This window comes from Nipponia nippon, unplaced genomic scaffold, assembly GCF_047370975.1.
Source record: "Nipponia nippon isolate SJK-2023a ecotype South Korea unplaced genomic scaffold, ASM4737097v1 scaffold_1, whole genome shotgun sequence".
Classification (NCBI taxonomy): domain Eukaryota; kingdom Metazoa; phylum Chordata; class Aves; order Pelecaniformes; family Threskiornithidae; genus Nipponia; species Nipponia nippon.
This window is the reverse complement of record NW_028262290.1, coordinates 57,845,742-57,873,731: the sequence shown is the minus strand read 5'-3', so window position 1 is coordinate 57,873,731 and position 27,990 is coordinate 57,845,742. Positions and strand designations below refer to the sequence as shown.

The 27,990-nt window shown below is 39.9% G+C and overlaps 1 protein-coding gene across 4 annotated transcripts; it reads left to right on the top strand.

Moving 5' to 3' along the window:
* The first annotated feature begins 10 nt into the window (after positions 1-10).
* Positions 11-27,905, top strand: AFG3L2 (AFG3 like matrix AAA peptidase subunit 2). 4 transcript variants are annotated; one of them, XM_087757053.1, is made up of 17 exons: positions 11-216; positions 4,772-4,871; positions 5,356-5,424; positions 6,897-7,012; positions 7,928-8,080; positions 10,250-10,324; positions 11,576-11,697; positions 14,257-14,530; positions 15,630-15,767; positions 19,062-19,215; positions 19,799-19,906; positions 20,055-20,180; positions 20,947-21,057; positions 21,671-21,786; positions 22,783-22,983; positions 24,655-24,849; positions 26,897-27,905. In XM_087757053.1, the coding sequence occupies exons 1-17, from the start codon at positions 94-96 to the stop codon at positions 27,137-27,139; spliced, it is 2,424 nt and encodes an 807-aa protein (XP_087613179.1). In that variant the 5' UTR covers positions 11-93; the 3' UTR covers positions 27,140-27,905. The 4 variants fall into 4 exon arrangements, with proteins under 4 accessions (XP_087613179.1, XP_087613188.1, XP_087613169.1 ...); XM_087757043.1 differs by having other exon boundaries at positions 12-216; positions 11,573-11,697; XM_087757062.1 differs by lacking the exon at positions 20,055-20,180 and having other exon boundaries at positions 11,573-11,697.
* The last annotated feature ends 85 nt before the right edge of the window (positions 27,906-27,990 follow it).

Genomic DNA, 27,990 nt, shown 5'->3' with positions numbered 1-27,990 from the left:
GAAGTGCACGCGACGGCGCGATGAGGTCAGACGTCGCAGGCGGGGCGACGGCAGCGGCGGCGGACGCGGTGGGCCGAGGTGGCCGCTTGGGCCATGGCGCACCGTTACCTGCTGCTGGCGCGGGGCACCTGCCGGCGCCGGGGGCTCCCCGGGGCCCTGCTGCAACAGCTGCTCTGCGGGAGGGGCCTGCCGGGGGCAAGGCCCTGCCTGGCGCAGGTGAGGGGCGGGGCGCGGGCCCAGCCGGCCGCTCCCCCGCCCGGTGGCCCCGTAAGCGCGGGGGGTCTCGGCCGCCACGGTGACGCGCGGGGCGGCCCCGCCGCCGACCGCGACCCCGGGGCGGGGAGAGGCGCCTCGGGGCCGGGGCCGGGGGCTCCGCGCTGCTCCCCGCGGCCTTCCCCGGCTCGTCCGCGCCCGCTTCGGCGGAGGCGGCTCCCTGCCTGCTCGGTACCTGCCCTTCCGGGCGGCCGGGAGCGAGGGCCGGTGGAGGGGCGTGAGTGCGGCGCGGCCTGGCCCGGAAAGGGCAGCCAGGCTCCGTGCGGGGGCACCCCCGGGCACTGCGGGCTTCTTCGGCTGCCGGAGCGGCCGAAGGGGAGCCTTCCTTGCCGAAGGGGGATGAGGCAGCACCTGAGAGCTGCTGCTGCTGCCGCCGCCGCCGCACCCCGCCGGTATTGCTGGGTTCGCGGCGGGTTTTCCAGGGATGGTTCCCCCTAACTCAAAAGTGCCCCCGTTGCTTTTTCAGGGTGATGATTCGCGGTAGGTGGGTTTGTGGCTGTCTGCACGCCGCATCTGAGCTGGGGGCCGGGGGGTTTGTTTGGGAGTTCGGGTTGTCAGTGAGAGCAGGGGTAACGTGCTGAAAAAGAGAAGGCGAGCGGTCGGTTGTTTGCATTCTGGGATTGCATGGTGCAATAGTGGTATGGACTTGAACCTACTGTTCTAGCATTGACTGGTAAATCGTGATGGTTTGGTGTTCATTCTCAGTAAAATGCTTTAGGCTGTCAGCTAGTATGTGTATTACCCTTGTTGTCAAGCCTAACATATCAGAGAAATGACAAGCCTACACTGGGGAAAAGGGAGATGCTTAATTCCTGCATCTTTCAATGGCATCTTGGGCAGGTTGCTTCAGTTTTCTGTAGTGCATAGTGGAGAACAGTTGCACCTTTGTAGGTATGAAGGTTATCACAAGGATAGTGATAATTGTGAGATGAATACACATAACGATGTTAGTAACTTAGTTCCAAGTATAAATGTGTGTTTTGATTTTAGTGTTGGATTCGTATTTTTGTTTAGTCAGAGCTGAACATCATTACAACGATAAATAAAACGCTGTCAGCAGTACTGCTCATTGTCAGGAAGCTAATTCTCGTTTCTGTCAATAAAATTTAACGAGTTCTTATTTGGAATGGAGCATAGGAACTATGAAGGGAACTTGGTATTCGTCCTAGCATCTGGGTGTGTGTATAGGTAGCAAAACAAAGAACTTCTGTTTTCATAAAAGCCATTACTTTTTTCTATCTTTAAAAAAAAAAAGTAACTAGCATTAAGTTAGATTTCTTTACCAGCTTTCTGTGCCCCCGCCCCCCCAACATGCTCTTATGTAATATTTTGGTGACTGTTAGATAATTCAGACTTTTGGCTTCATTTTATTTTGTTTGATTTGGAACTTGTTTATGGATATAGCTGTAAACTTGTAACTTTCTAGAATTAATGGATTCTTGGTCTTTTGTTTGCATAGCTAAGCAAGTGGATTTTCTGTTCTTGCTTTATGTAGCCTCAGTGTTTAAAAAAGTGGATTACAGTTACAAAGTTTTTGTGAAGTCAGTAGTTGTGCTTATGTAAAACTACCTATTTTATTTAATATTGGCATTGTGGAGAAGGCACTTCTTTCGTGTTACAGATCTTGGGTTTATGTTATACTCTGGAGTAGTACCATTTTCTGGGTTATTTTAACTGTAAAACTGACCTTTGTGTACTTTGCTTATTTTGAACTTACATTAAAAAAGTCTTGGTTTTTGTTTTTTTGTTAGGAAGGTGTCACAAGGTTTGCCTGAAGAAAAATATTAGATAGGTTATTTTGCTTTATATGCTGTGACAGTTCTTTCATTTCTGACTGAGAGAAGCTGGGCAGAGTTTCCTGGTAGCCCAAAACAGCATCCAGTCAAAATGTGCTTTGTTTGCTTTCCCTCTGCTTAGGCAGTGGGCGTGCTTATATCAGCTAAGCTTGCTGTGGCGTTCCCATTGCCAGCCAAGCCAGGGACAGGTCCTGTATCAGGATCAGTATGATCAGTTTTCATGCTGATGATTTACAGAGTCAAAAAAAAAAAACCCAAAACCAACCAACCAAACCCAAGCAGTTGTTACCAGTGTAGCGTGGTTCTAACAACTTTTGCATTTGTGGAATGCTATGGTGAAATGAAACTGCATGTTTCAGTAGACTGACTCACCTAGATCTGTCGGTAGCATAAAAGCATGCCTCCCAGACTCAGTTACTGAATGTGCCACGGTCAGTGGTTCCCTTTTCTCACAAAACGGCTTTAAAATGCTCAGCTCTCTGCATATTAACTTGACTGGTGACTATGCATTTATTCATGGAATTTAGGATCTGTAGAGACAATCCAGCAACAAACCAGTTCCATTATTCAGGTCTGCCCCAAAGCTCTATCTGCTTACCCTTCTCTCTCTCCTTTTTTTTCCTCCTTCTCTCCCCACCAACCTGATTAAACTATAACTTAATTCTGTAATAAACCCATGCTGGTCTAGCTGAGCCAGGCAATTGGATTTGGCTTACTTAAACTTTTCTTTTAAACGTGAGCAGTTGCTTTATTTTAGTTGGAGTAAAGGTTTCTGAATATTCCTGTCTCTTTACAAATAAAAAGTCATCTGAGCTTGCAGAATAAATAACTCCCAAATTTTTTGGTGTTGTAGGAGACCGGTGGCATAGAAGAGAAGCCAGTATTACTGGACATGTCTTTGAGTTTCATCTGCTGCTGCAACATTCACTACCTGTTTGTATTTGAACTACAGATGGGTTGGTCTGTGGCAAGCTCTTTTTATTTTATTGCCCACACAGATGCATCCCACTTGTCCTAAAGCTTCTTCTAGGAGCACAGATGCAGTTGCTCATGTTGGAGGTCATGGTGTATTGGACGTAGTAGCTATTCTGTAGATTAGCTGCTCTCCAGACTGTCTGCACTGCACGTACTTTTCATGATCAGTAAAATACCCTCTTGGATTTTCAGTATCAGACTTTATTCAAAGGCGTATGCAGTGGCACAAAATAATGGCTGGATCGAGCAGCCTAAAAATTCTTAGCTCAGGTCTACAGCAAAAGCAAGCAACAAGGACATTTTGGTATTCCTCTTGGTTCCAGCAGGTGGAACTAGATGGCTGCTCACAGTAAGTCTAATGTATTCATCATTTAATAAGGCGTGGAGGGGGAAGCTCCCAGACAGAAGGCTTCAGGAGAGTTAGAATTCAATTAATGATATGTCAGCATTCCTAGGGTTGTCTTAGCATGCAATCTAGTATCCTACCAGTTTGTTTAATATGCAAAAAGAGGTTTTGTCTACAACCATTGTAACTTGACTATAGCTAAATTGCTATGGAGATGCTAACGTTGAGCTTTCATTCACAAATGTAGTCCTAGAAGTGTCAGTCCTAGATGGATGTTTGCTGTCTTGCATGGATACCTTGAGTCATGTTTCCAGGACCTGTTGTTCTTTGTTTTTTGGGGGGAGAGTTTTTTGGGTTTGTTTTTTTACTATTTCTCTGGCTCTTAAGGTAAATAACTTCTAATCAAAAAGAAAGGAAGGAGACTGAGCACCTCTATGGGGCAGAAGGGAATGGAGGCAGAAAGAAAGTTAGCCTGTGGGGAAATCTTTATATGAATAATTTTTTTGTTTTTTCTTAGAAGTGCTAGGAAAGCTTAGGAAGGGGATAATTTGGGATTTTATCTAAAATATGTCCTTCTTGAAGAAAGAGGGTTTGATTTCTCTGTAATAAGATTGCAGTTTACTCTGTTTTTAAGTATTCCGTTATGGTACTGAAAGCTTTCTTAAGAATTAGTCATTTTAAGTATTTATATTTCCTTCACTGCACTTAAATGGCGAATAACAGTAAACAATTAGTCTTAGAACAAGGTGTGACAGACTTGGGTTTGTTGTGTTTTTGTAACTGGATCTTTACCTACGTAGGGGTTTAGGTCTGATTTTTGAACAAGCATTCCTCCTCTGTGTTGGTTTTAGCTGGACGTAAACATTGTCTGCCATATCCCTTTCTTTTGGATTCAAGCAGATCTTTCATATTCAGAAGCTACAGGTTCTTCACTATTTGGAAAAAGTTGCAGTTCTGTAACAAAACATAATGCAGTACTGTGTGGATCATGCTTGTGCAATTGCAGTTAGTGTTGCTCTTAAGTGTCACTCAGCTGGTATTATGAAATACTTCGTATAGGATCAGTGTGTAGGTATTTAATGTTCATACCTTGTAGTGTTTCCTGCTTGATTTTTTTTCCTCTTTTAATAAAGAATGTTATGTTTGTATGTAAGATGAAACTCTGCTCTTAACAAATAGAATAAAAATCTTCTTGCTGTAGAAATTACCCATCTGATTGACTCTTCCTTTTCCATTGTTGTCTTACGCTCTGGCCCACAGCAGTTACTATGAAGTCTGTTGTAAAGTAATATCTGACTCGTTGCAGTTCAGGACTACTAGAGAGCTTGAAGATCTTTTGTAGCACCTTCTTGTTGCTTTATATTTATTTTTCATCTTTCAGCTCCGTGAAGAAGTTACCACTGGAGTTACTGCTGACAGAAGTACTGTCTTGGCAAGTGTAATTGCTGCTTGCAGAAGGCTTTTCTCTCAACCTCCCAAAGGTGATTATAACTTTGATCAGTGAAGTGAAGCAGACTGCATTCCTTGCTGAGAACTGTACTTGTGTGCCATTTAGGTTTATTGTCTGTGGGGAAGTAAGTTCTTGTACTAACCAGCCATTAGTCTTGAGATGGAACATTGATTTATGGGATTTTTAGGAGCTATTAAAGAATGACTGCAGTTTGCTCAACTTCACTCTATGCAATGCAATTTTCTGTTGAACTAAGCTTGTCTGTCTCTGGTTTAAAGGATAGCTTTCCTTTAGGTTATTAAATACATTTGATATTTTCTCATCAACAGTAGTAGATTTATTTATGGGAACCTGGTAGAGCTCTTCAACAAAAAGACAGGAACAAAACCATTTTTGCAGTCTGTATGTCGCTAGCTTCTTTGCTGTTGTATACATTCAGCTTGTGACTACTGAAATGTAATGACAGAATTGTAAACTAAAAAACAATTACGAGCTCTTTAACTCTTTCTTAACAGGATTTGAAAAATATTTTCCCAATGGGAAGAAAGCTAATGGAACTAAAGGTACAGCTGGAGAAACAAAAGGTACAAGAAGCTCCTTCATTTCAGTTTTTTTTGTGGAATGTGTATTCATTAGGCTAGATTTTAGCATAACATTGTGGGTTTGGGTTTTTTGTTTATTTTTCAGGGAAGATGTTTCTGTACCAGATTAGTTTAAAAGTGTGAATTTATATATTTTTATTAAACATCATTTTGCTTTCATATCATGTGTATCTGGAATAACGTTTACTTTCTCTTATGCTTCTGTTGGAATGCTGCTCTTAAATTTTTGTTTTACTGCTTCCTATTAGTTGACATTAGTCATGTATTCAGAGATTCTCTCTGTGTATAGTTCCCAGCTTTTCCTAGAGCGAGCTAAAATACCCATTTTGTTGTATGGAATAACCAGAATCGTCATTCTGGGTGAGGATCCAGAACCAGCACTTCAGCCAGGACCAATCATGTAGCCTGCTGCTTGAAAGAGGAGTTAGTGGCAGTGTTAGAAAGAGCCCTGTCTTACAAGGAGGGGGATGAATCTGGAAATTATTAGCAGTAACAGCCGCTCCATTGTATCCGAAATGTCTGATATATAATATAAATATATTATATAAATAAATATAACACATCTTCCAAGGAGAAGGAGAGGCAGCAACCCTGCGCGTCTCTTACGAAAGCAGTAATAGGAGCAGCAGTTTTCCTTCCACTGGGCCTTGAATGGTGAAATCTAGTGTCATGCCTAGATGCCCAAACTACCAAGCTCTTGAAAGAGCTGGAGTTGGAAGGAGTGTGTTTTAGTGTCATGCTCCTCCTCACCCCCTTGAGTGTGTTGACATATGACATTATGCTGTGCTGTGCAGGCACCTTGTGAATTGGATGAGTAGAAGAATGATTAAGACAAATTCCTCAGCTGTAGTTGGCTGTTACTGTGCCATGCTTGTGTCTGGAATATTAAAAAGGATGCCAACCTGTGATATCGATAAACCCTGAGCTTTAAGAGGACCATAGTATGACTGGAGGGGTGAATTATGGGAGAAGGAGATGTTACTTAGATCTTGTGGTGCTTTTTTAAAACAAACAAACAAAAAACAACTCACCTGCACCCAACCCCAATGAAAAACCCCACCAATCCCCCCCTCCCAACTCCTAGTAAAGCGCTAAGAATAATCTTGCACGTGCCTTGAATTAGCGCAGTAGAAACAAGTTTTGTGCGGTCTCCGTAACAGATTTCTTCTATATTTGGGACATTTTTCAGTTCTTGGTGCCTGAGTGTCATCAGTTACACAATAAACAGACCTATCTTCTAATCATAACTCTGAGATAGATGTTTCTCTGCCAGTTAATAGGCTATATATCTGCTATTTTCTATGGAAAATGCAGTTTCTCACATTCTCTAATTATCGTAGCATTGCAAACTAGTTCATTTTTCAGAACAACTCTTTAATTTTAAAACTAATAAAAAATAGTGTGAGATTGGTATAAGATGTAAAGAGGTAATTTTTATGTTTTATTTTTGTTAGAAGCAAAGCAAGCTAGTGCCCGACAGCCTAGTGGGACTAGTAGTGGAGGAGGTGGCAGCGGTGGAAAAAAAGGTGGCAAGAAAGAAGAAACTAACTGGTGGACCAGATTACAGAAGGTTTTGACTTTAAAATATGTTTATGGTACTAACTGTCTTGTTCCCATGAAATAACCTTGCGTGTGTTTTGCTTTTTAGGGCCATATTCTGATTGCCTAAATCCTCCTTAAGCCTCCTGTGCCTAGTGTTTCATAGTAATTGGCTCTAGGTGGCTCCCCACTCAAGGCCTTTCATAAATAACCATTTTGTATATACCTTCAGAGATATCTAACTCTGGTTCGGGAACGTTAATGGAGTTTTAAGCTATATGACTATGGTTTCTAGTAGTCAGTATTCCTGTAGTGGAGCCTCAGGCCTTTAAAGGCTTTGTATTTTGTTTCAGAATGTCAATTTGTAAAACTTGCTGACCACACAATGCTAGTTAAATGTAGTTTACTGTTAGCCGTTCTGACCTTAATGGAATACTTACCTAAGTTTCTCTTCAAAATTTATATTTATTGTCATTAGCTGTAGCACAATGATAGTATCCGGCAGGACGAGAATATAAAGAATATTTTTCTGATTTCACTTAGTGGGCATGATTTTTTTTTCCTCATTCCTGCGTTTTTCCTGTTACTTTTTTTTTCCTTTATTTTTGTAGGTCTTGCATGTAGTCCTGGAAGGCAGGGAAAATTGTAGAATGGAGAGAGAGAAAGGTCATATAACAGATGGCGAAACTTTTTTTTTAATATAAGTAGTTCATAGATCAAAACTGTTCAGTTACTATTTATATAACACTTAAAAGATTTTCTGCTAATGTTGTAATTCCTCAGAAGTTACTGAAGTGTGTTCATGCAACAAAATACAGCTTTGTTTGACATTCTCTGTGGTAACCTTGAGGGCAGGGAATAGAAGCCACAAATAGATACTAGAACCTGTGTGCTAGGTTCTTACTGTATTACAGACTCTTAAAACCTTTTTTTCTCTGTTTCCTAGGGTGACATTCCATGGGATGTCAGGGAGTTTCGGATGTACGTAGTGGGAAGTTCTTTTTTCTGGACGATGGTTGTATATTACTTCTTCTTCAGGGTCCCTGGGAGAGAAATCACCTGGAAAGACTTTGTCAATAACTACCTTTCTAAAGGAGTGGTGAGTGTGAAGGGAATCGAAATGGAAAATCAGTGTGCTGAAGATGCTCATTTCTGCCCCCCTGCTTATGCTTGTATTCATGTGTCTGTGGAGTGAGAACTGGCTCAAGAGTAACTTTTGAGGGAGAAAGGGATCAGCTTTCATCTTAATCAGTTCCTTGATCTGATGTTCTGGATGGCTGTATGAAGATTCGTGTCAGTTCGAGAGAGGAGAGGGAATGGGCAGCTCGGGACAGAACTTTTTTGTTGGATAGCTCATGCCGATGCTGGTTTGAAGAGGCAGTGCAACCACAGTCTCTCAGCATATGGTCTTATAGTACAGGTAAGCTGACCTAATGGCTTAAGCAGACACGCGGGCTGCCCTCAGAAGAAACTTACTTCTAACCTTAAACACTTCCACGAGCCCACCCCCCTGAAAAAAAAGTGTCCTACTTGTGTCATGCCTTAAATCAGTTCTTCAGGGAATCTGAGGAGCAGCAGTGCAAACAGAAAGGTGGGAGTGGGGAATCGAAGAATCCCTTCCAAGGACAGGAAATGGGCATAACTGTGTTGTAAAATAGCCTCCTTTGTTTTCTCCCCTCTTACTTCTTCTTTCCTTCCTACCTGGAGCCACTGCTGGAGCAATCAATTTTATCATCAGTGTCCTATCTCTCTGTAGAACTTGGCAGCTTTCCACACTTGGAATAATAGGTTGGTGATGTCCTGAAGTTCAGGAGACTGAGTGTCTTGCCCAGGCCTTTTCCACTTCAGGAGCCACTACTTCTTGGCTCTGGTACTTCCCTGTTTGTAGCTTCACCTGCAGGTTGGGAAAACATTGGCTTGCTTCCCCCTCTAGGTTTCAGACCTGGGGTTTTGTGTTAATAGCATGCTTCCTACCCCTTCATTATCTTGGTAAAGTGCTAAGCAGGTTGTTTCCTACCTTTCTTTGTCTTACTGATCTGTGCAGAGCTGCTCTGTACGCTTCTCCCCTTCTGCCTAAACTGTGTCTTCCAGTCCTGTTCTTAATTGACGCTTATGTGTACATCTTGTGAAAAAACCTTACTGATTATATTTGTTGTGAAGCAGTAAGACACTAGCTCAGTAAAAAGATTAGTTTAGCTGTTAGTGAACGAAGCCTGAACCCTTGTTGCAGAAAAGCATTATGAAAGTGGGTTGTTGCACAAAACCAAGTCTCTTGGGCATTTGTAACATGTAGTCTGGATATTCAGATAAGCTAAATATGTAGCTATCAAATGCTGTTTGTTGCCATAGTGGTGGCCAGTTAATGGGGAGAAGATGTCAGTGCTACTGGGGATACGTGCTTTTCAGAATAAAGATGTTCCGGTAGTTTTGCATGAAGTCAGGCTAGATCTAGAGTGGCCTCTTAGCTCGTGAGTGAGTTCAGGGAAGCAACCTTACTAGCCTGTGTATAGTTCAGTCCCAACTTGTAGAACCATTGCTAGTTTTAAATTCTTTAAAGGTGCCAAAACCAGTTATTTTATGGAAAGAGGAAGAAAAAATTGAAAGAAACTTCAGTTGCTTTCTGAAGAGACGCTGTCCTGTCAAATTCAAGAAACTAACCATTTGAGGCTTCTTCTATCAAAAAACATGCTTAATAGTATATATCTGCAAACCTGCAGCTCAGTTCTTGATTTTAGTTTATATGGTGTCTGTTACCTCAACTAAATCCTTCTTTATCTAATTGATGTTATTGTGTTTAATATGGTAGCACAGGAAGTCTTTTATGTTAGGGAGAACAATTGTAAGAGCAACCTTAAGTTTTCCCTCATTCTGTTTGTTTGTTTTGTTTTGGAAGCTGCTACAAGAGTTTGGAGTTATGTGGTCTATTGCTTTTGGTGTTTGACCATTGAAATGGTTAAGTATTGTTTAACTGTTTCACTGTACCTGTGATTTGAGCTGAGGTGTGCATTGCGTTTTTTCCTTGAAAAAGGATATGAGGTCATCCTTTCAACCTAAATTTTAATGTGCCAATATTCCTTGCTTACTGATTACATACATGATTCTTCATGCCATTCCTAATGGCAAACTGGAGATCGTGGAACCATCCTGATCTACAACATGAATTTTATTCTCCTTACTGGAAAACGGGTATTTGTAGCTCTTAGTTGTGATGGAAATTCAGGGACTGTACACTCTAACATATCACAAGTTTTGTTGTTTCCTCCTACAGGTGGACAGACTTGAAGTGGTGAACAAGCGCTTTGTCAGAGTGATCTTTGTTTCAGGAAAGTCTCCTCATGAATGGGTAAACACTTTTAATACATATACATGAGACATAAGAAACAGCAAAACAGTCTTTTTAGGTAAAGTTTGATGCAGAAAACTTGGTCTGGAGCATTAATAATCTCTTAATCTAAAACATGTTTTCTGCCATACTGTTACATTATCCTACATTGTGTGTTTTTCACTTATCTGGCAAAACAATTGATACAGTAATCTTAAAGCTATGGCAAGTAGTTTCTTTCTAGCACCATGCTCTTCATACGGATACACAAAAAGGAAGAGTGAGAAATTGCTGAAGGTTCTGTATTGCTCACTGCTGTTTTCCATCTGCTCGAGAAAACCCCAGACTTAACCATGCATGCTTTTGGATCTTTTCTGTTCCAGACTGCTTTTAGCCAGTTATTTGAAAGACAAGAGAAGCTTTGTCAGGTTACCTCTTCCTGGGTGGTAGAGTTTTTTTAACTGACTTTCTGAAACAAGGTCTGCAAGTCCCTCTGGGGTAAAGTGAAATCTGTAGCAATTACTTCATCAGTGGGTTTCAGTGAGACTTATTTATACACCTACTCTTTAGCCCACATACTACCAGCTGCCTTAGTTTCTCAATCAATTAATACTTAGGGCTACACTTTTTTTTTTTTTTCTTTTTCAATATTAGGGTAAGTAGGGGCAAGTCAGGCAGGTCATGGTGCAAAAAGGAAGGTTTTCTTGAAAAACTGAACCTCAACACTGTCTGAAAGTAATGCATGGAATTTTTTTTTTCTGGTGTATGATATAAGTTCATGCTGTCTTTTGTGAAGACAGCTGACTTTAAAGCTAGTATGAACTCCAAAAGTAGAGAATTGCTTTTCTTAACCAGAAAAGTTGAGACCTTCAGGTGAAACAGTAAGTTGTATGGCTGCTGTGTTTGCTGGTTCAATGCTTTGTATTATTCCGACTGCATAGCTCCCTCCTAAACATTTGTTTACCTACTCTTTTTCTGTTTGTTCCTGGAGAAAATGCCAGGATTTCAGTCTATTTGAAGTGCCCCAAAATTATTTGGTGTGTGTGATTTCTGTAGAAGCAATGACAGATACAGTATATTTAGGTTGGTAGGCCTTAGATGTATTAGATGCGTCTTACATCAGTTGCACACTTTACAAGGCAACTTAACACTCTGTTTTAGTCTGAATCTGTTCTGAGAATTGCTTGTGTATGTGTTAGAAGAAGTTGGCTTGTGATGAAGCTGAAATAAGATAGGGCACTTTGTGGTGATCTCTGCTTTTTTTTATAGCAGTACGTCTGGTTTAATATTGGTAGTGTGGACACTTTTGAACGGAATCTTGAAACTGTGCAGCAAGATCTGGGAATAGAGGTGGAGAACAGATTGCCTGTAGTCTACTCAACAGAGAGTGATGGGTAAGAAGTTGCTTTAAAAAAAGTCTCTTGATAAAAATCGTCTTTACAGTAGAAAAGTAGAGTTATAAGACATGCACCTTATGCTTCACTAGGTGGCAGTGTTATCAGAATAACAATTATCTTGGTTTTATTTTTGAACGTTAACTGTAAGAGGAGCTGTTCAGAACTTTGTCTATGTAGAATCTATATCCTCTTACCCTAAATATAGTTTCTTATTACATAAATGTTTCTGTTTACAATTAGTCCTTCCTTCATTTAAGCCCTTTTGCCAAGTGACTTGGACTAGAGCAGGAGTCAGCCAGGCACAGCTGTAAAGCTCCAGAGATGGCACTCATGCAGATTTTTGGACAGACAAAATCTGGCATAGAACTACAGCCTATTGACTGAGATATAACAGGCACCAGTTTCTGCCCATAAATTCAGCAGAAGTAAAATTCTGTGGCCTTGCAAAAAAGGCAAGAAATTGGTGATTAAGTAAATGGCACTATTCTGCCCGTTAGCAGGAGCTGGAAGATCCATCATGCTTTTAATCTCTAAATTGGTTAAGAAAAATAGTACTGACATTGGATTTACAGCATTGTTGATTCCCCAGTAGGGAATAATGGCTCCAATACTAGATTTGTATTCTTTGTATTAGTCTTATGTAGCTGAGTTAATAAAATCAGTTAGCTGAGTCTTATAAGTTAATCTTGAGTTAATAAAACCTGGACTTCAGAAGAGACTAGATGTGGTTTTTGGAATGACTTCGAAGACAGATGTAATCTTTTATCCCAAGAACTGATTTCTTTTTGATCCAAGTCAGCAGTTTGAAAATGACTCCTGCTGGTGTCTGTGAAATAGATTTTGTACCATCAGGAAATTCAATTTTGGGAGTAGTAGCTTGTATTACTAATGAAAAAGGCTCATTTTCTTGCCTCCCTTGTGTTTGCATTCTTGATACTGTGGTGTGTGTTTCAGTTTTGGGGGATGGAGGAAAGAGTTTTGTTTATTTCTGCCATGTGTTTTACCAAGCTGCTGCTGCCTGTTTGTTTTGGTGGCAACAGAAAAATGGTAGCCTTAACACTGGACCATCCTGTGACTTCAGATAGTGGTTTTCTGTTCCCTGTTCTACAAACTGTCTCTGCATAATTTCTTTATTTCTGTCAAATGAGGCATGTTCTTAAGGATGGTCCATAAATAAACCTGTTGAGCCCTTGTTTAAACTAATCTGGAAAAAAATGAGTGGACAGGGCAACGTGGTGCTTGTGCCAAGAGGTTGCATGTCAGCCTGAGGCTTCTCACAACAGACTGGGAAAAGCATGTCAGTTCCTATGTCATCTTCAACCTCACACAGGTCTCTTACTTGCTGAACCCCTCTTTCTGACCACAATCTCTCTGGCCCTTTCCTCCTCAGTGTCTGTTCTTCATAGAATACATTGCCTATAACCTCTTGCTCTGCCCCAGAAATGCCACAGGAAACAGGAGAGAGCAGCAGCTATATGATCAGAGTACTGCTGTTCCCTGCCGGATCAGAATCTGCTGAATACCATAGGATAGGGAAAATCCTTCTCTTTCTTTTCATCTCAGAGACGTGGGATATCAGTAAAGCCTGGAAACCCTGTGCTCATGTATGGTAGCTCTTCTTTTCAGCATTTTGTTTTTGCTGAGTGACAGAACCTCTTGTGAGCTGTTCCTTGAAGGTCTTACAACAGAAAAATCTGTGTGGTGCTCAGATACTGTGATAATGAGGACTGTTAGTATTAGGATTTAGTATAGAGCTATGCTGGAAAGCTGGAGGACAGACAGTGAAGGATAATGGACAATGAGTAATCAATCAAAAAAACCCCAAACAAACAAAAAAAAACCAAAAACCCCCCAAAACCTGTAGCCATCAGGAAGGGAAATAGAAACATTGAAAGAAGAAGAAAATGGAGAAAAACCTAAGGGAATAAGAGCAAAATTATATTTTGGAGAGAAATTTCTGCCTGAAGTTATAGCATACACCAATTACATGCTACCTAATACAACTTACTTTGACAGTATAACTGTTTGCATAAACTAGTCCTATGAATTTACCTTTGAAGGGCACAGAAAATGAGCTACTACTGTTTACTAGGTAATGTAGTTCTCCTCTTTAAAACTCATCAATGTCACTTGCTGATGTGTGTGGTTTAAAAATAAACAAAAAAATAATAAAACAAACCCCCAAACTGTCACTGGTTAAACATCAAGTGTAGAAATGTGTTACCCACTAAGATTACTAATTTACATTTTCCCAGGGTCGTGAGGGAAGGAGGATGCACAATGAAAAATTAATTCCAACTCTTCCTTTAATTATAGTTATAAGAGGCTTTTTGGCCTGTTTGACTTCTGTAATTTAGAGTCTTTTGTTTTGTTTTCAAATTTATTTTGGTTATTTCCCAATCTGAACAACTTGTAAACATTATGAGTTAAGAGAGTATTCATCCTGCATTTGTTCAGGGTTGCTTATGATGGAACTGACATTTTGCACATGTTATATGCAGTAATGGATTTTTGTGATATATGTGGGTTTCTGCTTTGTTTGGTTTTTCTCCACAGGTCATTTCTCCTGAGTTTGCTGCCTACAATCCTGATTATTGGTTCTTTACTGTACACATTAAGAAGAGGTCCTGCAGGCTTAGGTCGAGCAGGGCGTGGAATGGGTGGACTCTTCAGTGTGGGTGAAACCACAGCCAAAGTCCTTAAGGATGAAATAGATGTTAAATTCAAAGATGTAGCTGGCTGTGAGGAGGCCAAATTAGAGATAATGGAGTTTGTTAACTTTCTGAAAAATCCCAAACAATATGAGGATCTGGGAGCAAAAATTCCAAAGGTAAGGAAATGATGACTTAGCAGATAAAGACTATTCTTTTGGTAGTCCTCGGTATTTGTTGTGGTTTAACCCCAGGCAGCAACTAAGCAGCACACAGACGCTTGCTCATGCTCCCCACCCCCAGTGGGATGGGGGAGAGAATCGGAAAAAAAGAAGTAAAACCCGTGGGCTGAGATAGACAGTTTAATAGGAGAGCAAAGGAAGAGAAAATAATAATAATAAAAGATATACAAACAAGTGATGCACAGTGCAGTTGCTCACCTCCTGCTGACCAATGCCCAGCCTATCTCCAGGCAGCAGTTGCTGCCCCCCAGCCAAGTCCCCCCAGTTTATATACAAAGCATGAGGTCATATGGTATGGAATAGGCCCCCAGCTATGCTCCCTCCTAGCCTCCTGTGCATCTGGCAGAGCATGGGAAGCTGAAAAGTCCCTGATCAGTATAAACACTGCTCAGCAACAACAAAAACATCAGTGCATTATCAATGTTATCGTGTCACCAAATCCAAAACGCAGCACTGCACCAGCCACCAGGAAGAAAATCAACTCTATCCCAGCCAAAACCAGAACAGTATTCTAAATTGGACTAAGAATGTTTACAGATGCAATGCTTTCCAGCTTCTTTCTTCTCACAGTCAGGAAAAAAATACACTTTGGCACTTAATGCCTATTTAACTGTGATGCCAGAAGATTTGCCTGGTGGAATACTTGATCTGTTCACGTGGGTCAGAAATGATACATAGCATGCATGTGTACTATCATTGTTGTATACAATTGTTATAGAATTGTCATTTGGCTATTGTTGTCATGGGAGCCTATCTGATGACATACTTTTTTTTTTTTTTTTTAATGTCAGTCAAAGAAAACACTGTTCCTGTAAATCCAAGACAGCATGGCAATGCTGTAGCTAATTGTTTTTTTTTTTCCTTTTGCTGGTTTAAATGAGAGATGAATCTTCAGTTTGTTTCCTTGCACAATTTTGACTGTGGTGGAAGAAGAGCTAGCGGACTCAACATCGTGACATAGATCTTTTAAGTAAGATATTTCATAGGCTTCTATTATGTTTTCTTCATGAAGAAAATATACCTGTTTCTCTTGCAGGGGGCAATTCTGACAGGTCCTCCAGGTACTGGAAAAACACTTCTAGCTAAAGCTACAGCTGGAGAAGCTAATGTACCATTTATCACAGTCAACGGCTCGGAGTTCTTAGAGATGTTTGTTGGTGTGGGTCCAGCTCGAGTAAGTCTTTGGCCTCGCTCTTTTGTTTCAGTATTGGTTGTTGAAAGGATGTTGTCAAGTTTAGGAGGCAAACAGTTTGATGATCGCTGCAGTTCTTTCATCTATGCAGATTACTTAAAAGTGATGCCAGATGCTTGTCTAAACACAAGAATCATAGATGTGCCTTTCATAAAAGGAATTAATGCAGTTCAGTATGTGGTTGCAGGCCGTCAGGACCTTAAGGGTTTACCTCTTTGCATGACCTTAAGAAAACAGAACTGAACTCTCCAGGCTCTGCTCTGAAGTAAATTTACTAGCTGGGTCAGAAATACGTAGCTCATTTGACTACTGCTATGGGAATGTCTCCTCCTGCTCTAAATCATTCCTGTTTCTTTGAGGAACTTTATTCTCTTTGTGGTGTCTAAGTATTGGATATAAATAAGTTGTCTGGGACACACAAATGAGTTTCTGGTTGAAATAGGAGTCTGAGGGTCATGGAGCTAATGATTGATTTCTGGAGATCAGGTGATTTAAATAAGCAAATATCTAACTTTTTTTTTGTGCTCTTTTGCCTTAACTCTCTTAAAATAGCTCATTAAAAACATATTAAGTGGAGGGAGTTAACTCTGTTCCAGTACATCCCTTTTTTTTTTTTTTAATTACAACTACATTTCAAACATTCGGTTTTAAATCTATCTTCTCCTCTCTAGGAAGGAAGGACACTTAAATCTGCTGAAAAATATTCTATAGACAAGTTACTGATAATATTTTACAAATGAGGCAGGTAACACAAAAACCAAGGTTCCTCATAATGTCCAAAATTTATATTCCATTTCCCACAGCTCATACCTTCACCAAACTCCAACCATCGTGTCTTAAGCCTTAAAAAGCATACTGCAAGGTGACACACTTCTGGAAAACTAAGATTTGTTTGCTGCAAATTCTGCGAACAGACTTAAGGAAGCGTACCATGGTTTTTACTCATGTTTAAAAACTAATTCTGCTAGCATAAAATGGAAATCCTTTAGGGTCTTGATTTGAATTTGATAGGGAGTGGCTCTTACCAGATATATGTGTGTTTATGTCCTGTGAAAATTCACAGGAAAACTCATTTTGAGTAAGTTCTGTAAAGCCCTGAAAAACTGCAGTTTTCGCATGTCTAGATGTGTTAGAGGTTAGCAGATAAACTTTCCAAGATTTGGTCCTTAGTTTGTCCCAGCTGTGCATGCATATGCCTCTTGCAAGCTTAGGTCTTTTTTGATGGTCTTTTGCTGGACTTCTTCCAGTAATATAGGTGGGAAAAGATAAGTGAAGCCAGGTAATTTTGGGTCTTGAGAAAAGGGGAGTGGGGGGGACATGCAGGTAGGCACAGAGCTTGGAACTGAGAATAACTGGAGCTGTTCAGAAAGTTAAACGCAGAAGCTAGTTGGGAACGGAAGCTTCGGTGCGGATGCAGAGAGAGACTGGAAACGTGTAAGAAAATTGGCAAAAGGAGCTGCTATGGAGGGGAGAGGGTACAGACAGAGTGGGGAAATAGATGCAGATACGGATAACAAGGTAAAAAACACGGGTGGTGACTGGAAAAAGTGTTTGCAAGCCAGGGGGCATGGAGATAGTAATCGTGTGTAAGATGAGTGGGATTTGAAAAAGGGAGCATGCAGTGTAGAAGGGGCCTTACCAAGAAACAGTAAGAAAAGATCCATATCCTCTGGGAAAGTATTCGATATCCTGAAATAATATCGGTACTCAGAAACTACATTGTCATTAGTTGTCAATACATACCTGAAATGCCCCAAAGCAAAGTGGCTTAACCTTTCTCTGCTGGCCTATGCAGATGATTATCAGCTTTTACTACTGAGTGAAATCTGTTGACATAACAGTTGCTGCTTTGGCTATGAATCGAGGTTTCAACATAGTCGATAATTTCTGATGCCTGTAGAAAACAATGTGAGAGAGTGTTTTAGTTTCATTTCCTATGAATTTAGTAAATAAGACAGTTGTTAATGATGCTAAATTGATTATTTGTAAATTGGGATATGCTAGAATTAAAACTGCTTACACAGTCTTGGTTCTGATGGTGGGCTTTTTTAGTGTATATGCATTATGGTAATTTTGAGTTCTGTTCCTTCTGAAAAATAGTTGTATATTTCTGGATGTCTGTCTCTTTCCAATCAAAAGATAGTTCACTTGGAGCGTCTGACACTTTTTCCTCATTTATCATGTTCCTTTATGCTTTGTTCATTGTACTTTTTGCAAATTCTGTTTACAAATCAGAGTGACTTTCTGTAGTAGAGCATACTGTCCAAAATTCGCATCTGCTGTACATTGTCATCAGAGAAGCCTTCTCTAATTGCATCTCTTAACGAAGCAGTAAAGCTGTGAGCTGCATCTAATTCTCGCTCCGGTCAAAATTCTTCCATAATTTTTGATTTCCTGTTTGCTCCGTTCGATTCCTCAGTTGTAGATCGGTTAACTGGCTGAACTGGTTTTAATGAGGTCCTTCGGATACATTTGCAAGCAGACTAACATTGTAATGTTGCACCTTAAAGCCAATCACGTTGTGCCGTAACTGCTACGGTAGAGTTTGATAGGTAATACCTTATTTAAAATCTGAAAGTCCAAAAAGATTTTCAGCTATTTGTTCATCTTTTGGCCATTTTTTCCAGACTTCTAGAAGTTAATTTAACTTCCGAATAAATATTTGGAGGGGAATTCAGTTTTCCTAGCCCAGGTAATGGGGAGACAGGAGGGCTAAGAGTCAATATTTATAACAGCATATTTTTAGAGTACAATGGTAAGCGCTTGTAAGTAAGCCTTAAGTTCACTGTAGGAGCTACATCACCGCGTTCTAACTGCAGAAAAACTTAAAAGATTTTATTGGTATTCTGTGTGGTAGCATGCCCATTCACATTCCAGTTCTGCTTGTAACACTGTACATTGAAGAAGAGCTTAAATGAGAAATCATGCTTTAAATCTCTGAAGTTTGGAGGCTTTTAGAGCTGCAGTTGAAGACCTATTTCAGTTATTCAGGAAAAGTGGCTATTTCTTAAGGCTTTTAAGTTGTTTAATGTTCTTAATTTATGGATTGAGAAAGGATTTGTCAACTGGTGGGCCTCCACGTTAGTGATTCTTGCTGAGCAGCAGCTGCAGTGTAACTTAGTGCCTTGAGAGCCGGGTGGAGGCTTTGGAATGCTTATTAACAACAATGCTCAATAAGAGTGATACTGTTACTGCTGTACCTCTTCCCCTCCTCCCCACCCCCCAACTCTGAACAGCGACAAACCAATCTGATACAACTCTTGTTCTCCTGTTAAGGTTAGAGACTTATTTGCTCTTGCTCGCAAAAATGCCCCATGCATTCTCTTCATTGATGAAATAGATGCAGTAGGAAGGAAGAGAGGAAGGGGCAACTTTGGAGGACAAAGTGAACAAGAGAACACACTCAATCAGCTTCTAGTAGAAATGGATGGTAAGTACTTAACGTCTAATATTACATTATAATAACAAGGATAAGGGAAAGAACTAATAACTTGTTCAGACCTGTTAACCAAGATTTCGGTTCTAGCTTAAATATAAATTGAGTGTTTCCTTGCTTCCTAAAATGAAGAATGGTGACTCATTTTGCTGCAGCCTGATGTTTTGCTAAAATTTGTTCAGAAAAAAGAACCATCGTTCTGCATCTGATACCTCTTTGTCATAGCTGAATAGGCCAAAAAAAATTCTTTGCATGAGACCAGTCTGTCTGTAAAAAATACAGCTAGCCATGCTGGTTCTGCAATTTCCTGAGCAGTTAATCTATTATTGCATTTTGAAGATAAAGCAGGATTTGAGATAGTACTTCACAAAGCAGAGCCCAAGGCCATTTTTTTGCTTGTTATGAAAAGCTGGACAATGCTCCAATAAATGGAAGTATTTTCAGCTTTAAGATCATTTGTTTAAACTGTCAGTTCTTATGTGGCCCTGTAAAGCAGACAGCCTTTTTATTTCTATTTTATTTTTTTCATGGAAATTGTATTCACACATAATTTCTCTTTATTACATTTCTTCAACAGGATTTAATACAACCACAAATGTAGTAATTCTGGCAGGTACTAACAGGCCAGATATTTTAGACCCCGCTCTAATGAGACCAGGACGCTTTGACAGGCAGATTTACATTGGTAAGTTTTATGTGCATTGCTGCATTTGTAGAATACCACTGAAATCACTGCAGCTATTTACATATGTAACTTCCTTGCCCACATTCAATTAGAATACATATATATATATATATGTGAAAAGTAAAAGCATACTTCTTTCATCTTAAAGGACCCCCAGATATAAAAGGAAGAGCATCTATTTTCAAAGTTCACCTTAGACCTCTGAAATTAGACACTGTCTTAAATAAAGATAACCTAGCAAGAAAACTTGCATCACTGACACCTGGTTTTTCTGGTAAGTGACTCCTAATGCCACTGTTCTTCTCCATTTACTATATAACCTGTAGATATTTTAGCTCGCTACTTCTGGTTTTGTTGGACCTGATCTTCTGGATGGCACTCTGTTTTATTGTATTTACTGGTACAGCATGAAATTCTCTTTGCCTGTTTGAGCAAGTAGGAGATTTCTGAGGGTCTTAAGTTTTGTTTGCCTCAATCAGGGTGACGTACTAAATGTCAGTTTCTTCTGTCTGCAGCAAAAGCAATCCAGAGATTGCTCATTGCTATCACTTATGTGTGTATTCTTCCTTTTAATGCGTTTGTTGGATTCTTTGAACACTGCTAGAGAAGACCTGGGTTTTGTGGAGTTTGTGTGCATATTCTGCAGGGGGATTTCTTTTTCTGGATGTAAAAACTTCTCCCTGGAAAATGTACTGTAACCTTGTGTTGAATTAGGAATGGATGTGAGAACTTTCATTACTGGCTTGTAATTTAATTCATTTAAAATTTTGTGTTGACGAGTAGTTGAATTCTTCACTGTTTTCGTGGTCTATATAAAACTGGTTTTCTGAGGTCCGATTGTCAACATTTCTGGCAGCTTCAGTGATGATGTTTAAACTAAGTTATCTCAATAGCATTACTGTAAATAATGTTAACAAGAAGTGGATGGCTTGAGACCATATGAGAATCTGTAGAAAACTAATTCTAGATAAGGTTATCTTTGCTAGACTGAGAGAAAATTGTTGAAAATTATCAGTAATTCATGCCTTCTCTGCTTTTAGGTGCTGATATAGCTAATGTTTGTAATGAAGCTGCTTTAATTGCTGCAAGGCATCTCTCAGATGCTATAAACCAAAAGCATTTTGAGCAAGCAATTGAAAGAGTTATTGGAGGTAGGTGAATCGCATCAATTGTTTCTCAAAAAATGTAATATGACAGGCAACTTCCTTTTGTGTGTGTGTGTATTTTTATATGTATATAAAAAGCCATGCTTTGAATCTTTCTCCTGTGCTTCAAGGTTGTATTTTTTTCTCTCCTAAACACACCTGAGATTTAGAAAAAAAAGTATCCTGTCTATATTGCTGACTTCTGTAATGGAGAAAGGGGTAGGGAGAGAAATTTAATCAGGACACTTAATTTCGTCAAAATGGCAAGAGGAATAGCTGTTTGGATTTAGCAATGCTTTTAATTGCTGTTAGCCTGGAATAGTCTAGAAAACAATTTGATTTTTAAAGTGCAAATGTTTTATTTAAATGTTTGAATATTCTTAAGAACTTATACTTTGAACTAGAAAATCTAATCAAGGACAAGGTTACAGTAAAACCTGGAAGATACAAATTTCTAAAATTTGCAGGTTTTGTTTTCTGTTGTTTTTTGGTTTTTTGTTTTTTTTAAACTTTTTCAATAGATTGTATACATGGCATCTAAGTATTTTTCTAAATGAGATAATGGATTTCAGTGGAGACAGGTATGTCTGAAACTATTAATCACATTTATTTTATGAAGGTTTGGAAAAGAAAACTCAAGTACTGCAACCAGAGGAGAAAAAGACAGTAGCATATCATGAGGCAGGGCATGCAGTTGCAGGATGGTTTTTGGAACATGCTGACCCACTCTTAAAGGTAAAGGAAACTAATTTGAACTAGTAATTTAATAGTAGCATGGACAGCATCTTTTTTTTTTTTTTTTTTTTTTTCTTCACACCCCTGTCCCCCCGCCCCCAACGCCCAGTGCTTGAGAGGGTATTAAAATATGTAATCTCGCAAAGATAGTGTAAGCGGGTAAATTTTAGAGTACTTTTTTGGTTCACTTCTTGTAGCTTTCTTAACTGTTTCTGACTTAGCTGTTACAGGGTTTGTACTATAAATGTCCTTGGACAGTGAAAGGGATGTCATCTTCCCATGAGTCTGCCTGCCTTGATAGCTGCTTTTTCTCTGAGGCTTTTAGCACAGATCAGTGGTTTAAGCTAATCTTACCAGGTTATGTAGGTAGATGCCTTTTCAGGAATATAACTATGAAAATGATCATCTAGAGGCTGATTTTAGTTTTAATTTGCTTTTCGGATGCACAGCTTGATAAGTTGAAGATAAAGGAAAAAGCACCCCAATCTCCAAAATTTGCTTTAACGTTCATAGTTTTGCTTGGCTGCGTTCTTACCTCGTCTGACTTTCGAGCTTAAAATTCATCTTGTACAATTTACTGCTGGAAAGAAGGACATTAGTAAACATGGAAACTCCTCCAACTATTCGGAATACTAAAGATGCAGAAATGCTATGTCTGTTACAGAATACTTTAAAGCCCAATATATCATTCTAAAACAATTGTGGATTTTCATTAGAAGATTTTTAAAATACCATACAGTCTTTGGGAAAGTTATGACAGTGGTCTTACCTTTCTTTTCCAGATATTCTAGTAGTTGTTATCCCAGTTTAGAGCTAGCCAGGGCTTTTAAGGATAAATCACAATGAGGGCAAAACTGTAAACGGAAATAATGTCTGAATTAAACTTCAAGGGTGAGTATGGTGTAGGTTGCGAAACTAAAGATTAAGACAAACCGAAGAATGCTTTATGTTTTTTAACACTATTTAGTTCTAGCATTCTGTTAATTTTGATTGTAGGTATCTATTATCCCACGTGGTAAAGGACTGGGTTACGCTCAGTACTTACCCAAAGAACAGTATCTTTATACCAAAGAGCAGCTACTTGACAGAATGTGCATGACTCTGGGAGGACGTGTATCTGAGCAAATCTTCTTTGGAAGAATTACAACTGGTGCCCAAGATGACTTGAAGAAGGTGACCCAGAGTGCATATGCTCAGGTATGTGCTTAAGTGGGACTTTTGTTTCCTTACGGTTTTCTTTTTCTACTACCTAACACTAATATTTTGAAAGGATGAAATTTGATCAGGTATGTCCTTCAAAAGCCTAGTTTCAAAAAATACTATATGAATAAACATTATGCAGTTGCTGCATAGAGACGCTGCTGACTCAAGTATTTTATTGTAGTCTTAGAACATGAGTCCAGGCTTTGATTACTATCCTGCATTTGCCCACAGGAACATATATGCTGCAGCTGGATTCAAAGATATGTGGAAATTGTTTACTTTTAGAGCAGAATTTAGGGCACAGATTTGATCATCTGATCCTACTTTTACAGTTGCCCAGTACGAAGACCCAATTTGGATTCACATGTGTAACTAAATCAAGGAAACCTTGTATTTAAGCACTATTTGCTGTTAATGAAGGCTGCTGAAATTAAGACATTAGTTTGTGTTTGTATCATATTAACTATGATGAGTAATTTGAAATCTTATCAATGTAATGACTCACCTAAGTATAGCTATGTGCTACACTACGTGGGTGCTTTGTTCCTTTTCCTGCATCAACACAAAAGATGTCATTTTAGAAGACGCTTGCAAGGTGAGCAAGGGAGACGCTTTAGAGTTCGCTGCTCTTCCCCTGCACAACACTTACCTCCCACCCCCAAACCGCACGCGCTTCCTAGTCTCTGGTGTCCCTCTTGCTGCCCCGGTTCTGGAAGTGAATGTGTAATGAAATCTTGTTAATGTTAATTTTATGGAATCTTCCGTGACTCTTGTTCAACTTTAAATTAAAAAATGTTTAACTACAGACTTTCGTTCACGTTAACCAGACATATTGTCTCCAGAGAGAACTGGGGGCTTAAATAAAAGTATTGAACTTTTCTTAAGGAAGCAGGTTAAGATGCTTCATTCTAATGCTGAGATCTCTTTGAATTCTGAATATTCTTTGTCATACCTGTATTCATTGTGCAAGGCCAAGCAGAGAAATGCGGCTTTAGTAACCACCAAATTGATAGTGGCCATGGAGTGAATACATAAATCGCAGTTTGAACTTACTTCTGCCTCTGCTGGAGTAAAATGCAACTTAAAACATCCATATTTGGCAACCAGAGGAGTCAATATTTAGTAATTAGTCAAGCAAGATAAGAATAATTTTCACCTTTGTAGGGGAGTGTCTTGGGATGAAGTGTAGCATATGATAGGACAAAATCTTCAAGACCCTCTACTTTAACCCTTAAGTCAGCTTGATTTATCTATATGGGTGAGTGGAACATGCTAGACCTCAGAAGCATTTTAAATTGGAAAAATGCTTATATTTCTGGTAAAGGAAGGGGTTTACTACTTAATGAAGGCTGAAGTGTTTTTCTGTAATATCTTAGTATTTCAACAGCAAAGCATCATGTACATCACAAGTAACCACCTTTAAATGGTGGTATTTGTGTCCTTCAATTTAATCATTAAAAAAAAAAAGTGAAAGTCAACTAAGGTACTTTAGCTTAGGTAGACTTGAGTTTTCAGGGGAGGGTTGGTTTTAGAGCAAAAGATTGGGTCATAGCGAAATGACTTCCTCCTTTCAGTTTTGTCTACCATATTTTACATCAACATACCCTAAAACCTTACTATCTCTCCTTTGTTTGATTTTTTTTTCTTTTTTTCTTTTTTCTTCAGATTGTTCAGTTTGGTATGAATGAAAAAGTAGGGCAGATTTCCTTTGATCTCCCTCGTCAAGGAGACATGGTATTAGAGAAGCCTTACAGTGAGGCAACTGCCAGATTGATAGATGAAGAAGTACGGTCACTAATTAACATTGCTTATGACAGGACATTAAGTCTTCTGACTGAGAAGAAAGCAGAAGTGGAGAAGGTGAGCATTACAGTATTTTTAGCCACCAAGTTCCAGCTGGTAAGCTAGAATCTGAATTGAACTGAATAGACTAAAAATAGTGACTATAAGTATATGAGGAAGTTTGCTCAAAATACTTATTTAAACAAATAGAAGTCTCCTTTTGTGTTGGAACACCTCTGAGGTTCTTGTGAACATGATTTAACATCCCTCCCCCCCTTATTTGGCCAATATTAATTTGGAAAGTTGGAGGGAAGAATCCAACTACTAAAGTAGGCTTTAGTAGATGTACTAGACAAGTATGAAACTTAAAAAACCCAAACACAAAATACCAGGATTCCAATTCATCAGGCTAAAAGAAGGTCTCCAAGAAGGGAAGTATGTATACCTTCCTTTCTCTGAATTCCTTTTGAACATTAAATAAAAAGAATCTTTCTACCATCTTCCTTCCCTGCCCCCTGGCTGCTTGTGATCTGCCTCACTGCACACCCATGTGCATATTCTCTTCCTGTTCAATATCTTCATCAATGACATAGTGGGATCGAGTGCACCCTCAGCAAGTTTACAGATGACGCCAAGCTGAGTGGTGCAGTTGACACGCCTGAGGGGACAGGATGCCATCCAGAGGGACCTGGACAGGCTGGAGAGGCAGGCCTGTGTGAACCTCATGAGGTTCAACAAGGCCAAGTGCAGGGTCCTGCACCTGGGTCGGGGCAATCCCTGCTATCAGTACAGGCTGGGGGATGAAGGGATTGTGTGCAGCCCTGCTGAGAAGGTCTTGGGGGTACTGATAGACAAAAAGCTGGACATGAGCCAGCAATGAGCTCTCGCAGCCCAGAAGGCCAACCGTATCCCAGGCCGCATCAAAAGAAGCGTGCCCAGCAGGTCGAGGGAGGTGATTCTGCCCTTCTACTCCCTTCTGGTGAGACCCCACCTGGCGTACTGTGTCCAGCTCTGGGGTCCTCAGTACAAGAAGGACATAGGCCTGTTGGAGCGGGTCCAGAGGAGGGACACAAAATGATCAGAGAGATGGAGCACCTCTGCTATGAAGAAAGGCTGAAAGAGCTGGGGTTGTTCAGCCTGGAGAAGAGAAGGCTGCGGGGAGACCTTATTGCGGCCGTTCAGTACTTAAAGGGGGCTTAGAAGAAAGATGGGGACAGGCTTTTTAGCAGGGCCAGTAGCGATAGGACAAGGGGTAATGGTTTTAAACTAAAAGAGGGTAGATTCAGACTGGGTATAAGGAAGAAATTTTTTACAATGAGGGTAGTGAAACACTGGAACAGGTTGCCCAGAGAGGTGGTAGATGCCCCATCCTTGGAAACATTCAAGGCCAGGCTGGATGGGGCTCTGAGCAACCTGATCCAGTTGTAGATGTCCCTGCCAATTGCAGGGGGGGTGGACTAGATGACCTTTAAAGGTGCCTTCCATCCCAAAGCATTCTATGATTCCTCCAGGCCAGAAAGCCTGATATAGCAAAGAGATAATTTTCCAGGATAGGCACCCGATAGGCTTACTGACAAGAAGACAAGTTTGTATGGATTCAGTCAATGGTGGTGAAGTAGGTCACCATCGCAGAAAAGATCACTGAATATGGTTTGTGCTGAACAATGTGCTGCTGACCCACAAAGGTTACAGCCTGCACTTGTACAGTATTGTACGCATTGTAATTTTGTGGTGCTCTTTAGTTTGTAACGTAACAGCAGCCTTATTGAACAATCTGGTTTGGTAGGAAGGGAATGCTTGTTTTCATCTATAGCTTAATGTCTTGCATCAGGAGCCTTTTGGCAACAGCGAAGACTGCTGTTCTGAAGCAACAATAACGGCAACAGTGGCCCGTAGGGAGGGCACTTTGCCAAGTCTTAACAGCAGGATTAAAAAAAAAAATGGTATTTTTCTCCCTTGTGAGCATTTAGGTAGTAAAAATCATGTATTAAGTGAACTCTGAGCAACTTGTTTTTTCTATCAAAATTAATCAGTGCTGAATTTGGTCCCAAACTGCCTTAAACTCTTCCAAGGAAGAGAGCCAACTTGGGTATTTTGTGTGTGACCTAACTTATTGCTATTCCAGGTTGCCCTACGACTACTGGAGAAGGAAGTGCTTGATAAAAGTGATATGTTAGACCTGCTTGGCCCAAGACCATTTGCAGAAAAGTCTACTTACGAAGAATTTGTTGAAGGTACAGGAAGTTTGGATGAGGATACTTCACTACCCGAAGGCCTTAAAGACTGGAACAAAGAGCGTGAAAAAGAGAAGGAGGAGACGATAGATGAACAGGTTGCTAGGCAGATCAGAGGAGGGATGCCATTTTAACTGCAAAGTGTGTGGTGGTGTTGACTTGCACTCTGGAAGAGAAACAAACTCGCCTAGTTTGTACTTCAAAACAAAAAAATATTTATTCAACCAAACTGTATTAGGGGTGGGTCGAAGTGTGATCTCTTGTGATGAGAGAAGGATATTCTGCTCCCAATTTACATATGTGATATCATCAGTTCACTGGTAAAAGATGATCATCTTTCATTTGTCAGCTGAAGAAACATACATTGGATTTGAGCTGCAGTGGAATGCCAGAACCGAGCCTCTCAAACTTGGAAACACTTCAGATTCATGCACAAACTTTGTGGCACGGGTCTCTCTGTTTTTTAAAAATGTACGTAAGCTTAAAAAAAAAAATTAGAGTTTTGATTATTCATCTAAAGTATACCTGTATGTGACCTGTTTCCAAAAACAAGAACCCTACAAAATGCATTGTTGAATGCTTAGCCAACAGTCTGGTCTTAGAAAGTACTAGCTTTGCAAAACTATCAGCTCTTCCGTCTGACCCTTTTCCCCTCCACCTTTCACTTTGATTTTAAAGAGTTTGTTTACAGAGAACTGCCATGTAAGTTGACAGTGAAACTGGACACCCACTTAAATACTTAAAACGTACTCATGGTTCAGTGTCTTTAAGTCTGAAACTCAGTTTGGCTCCTGCAGTTTTATTAGTCAGTTTTTTACAGAGTTCTGTAAGATATTGAACATATGAATGTGTTGTGTAAATACAGTTTGAGTCAATAAAATCAGTACTTTTCTGAACAAAGCTTGTCCTTTTTTTTTTTTTTTGTTGGTTTCTTGGTATAGAATTCAGACAAAAGACAAAACTTCCTCTTAAGCATAAGATTTTG

What these genes read in the sequence shown, in the direction of transcription:
- AFG3L2 (XM_087757043.1), top strand. Translation starts at nt 94, where the DNA reads ATGGCGCACCGTTACCTGCTGCTGGCGCGGGGCACCTGCCGGCGCCGG. An exon ending in GGTGGACCAGATTACAGAAG is followed by an intron (nt 7,013 to 7,927) that starts GTTTTGACTTTA and finishes TCTGTTTCCTAG; the next exon opens with GGTGACATTCCATGGGATGT. An exon ending in TGGGAGCAAAAATTCCAAAG is followed by an intron (nt 14,531 to 15,629) that starts GTAAGGAAATGA and finishes TTTCTCTTGCAG; the next exon opens with GGGGCAATTCTGACAGGTCC.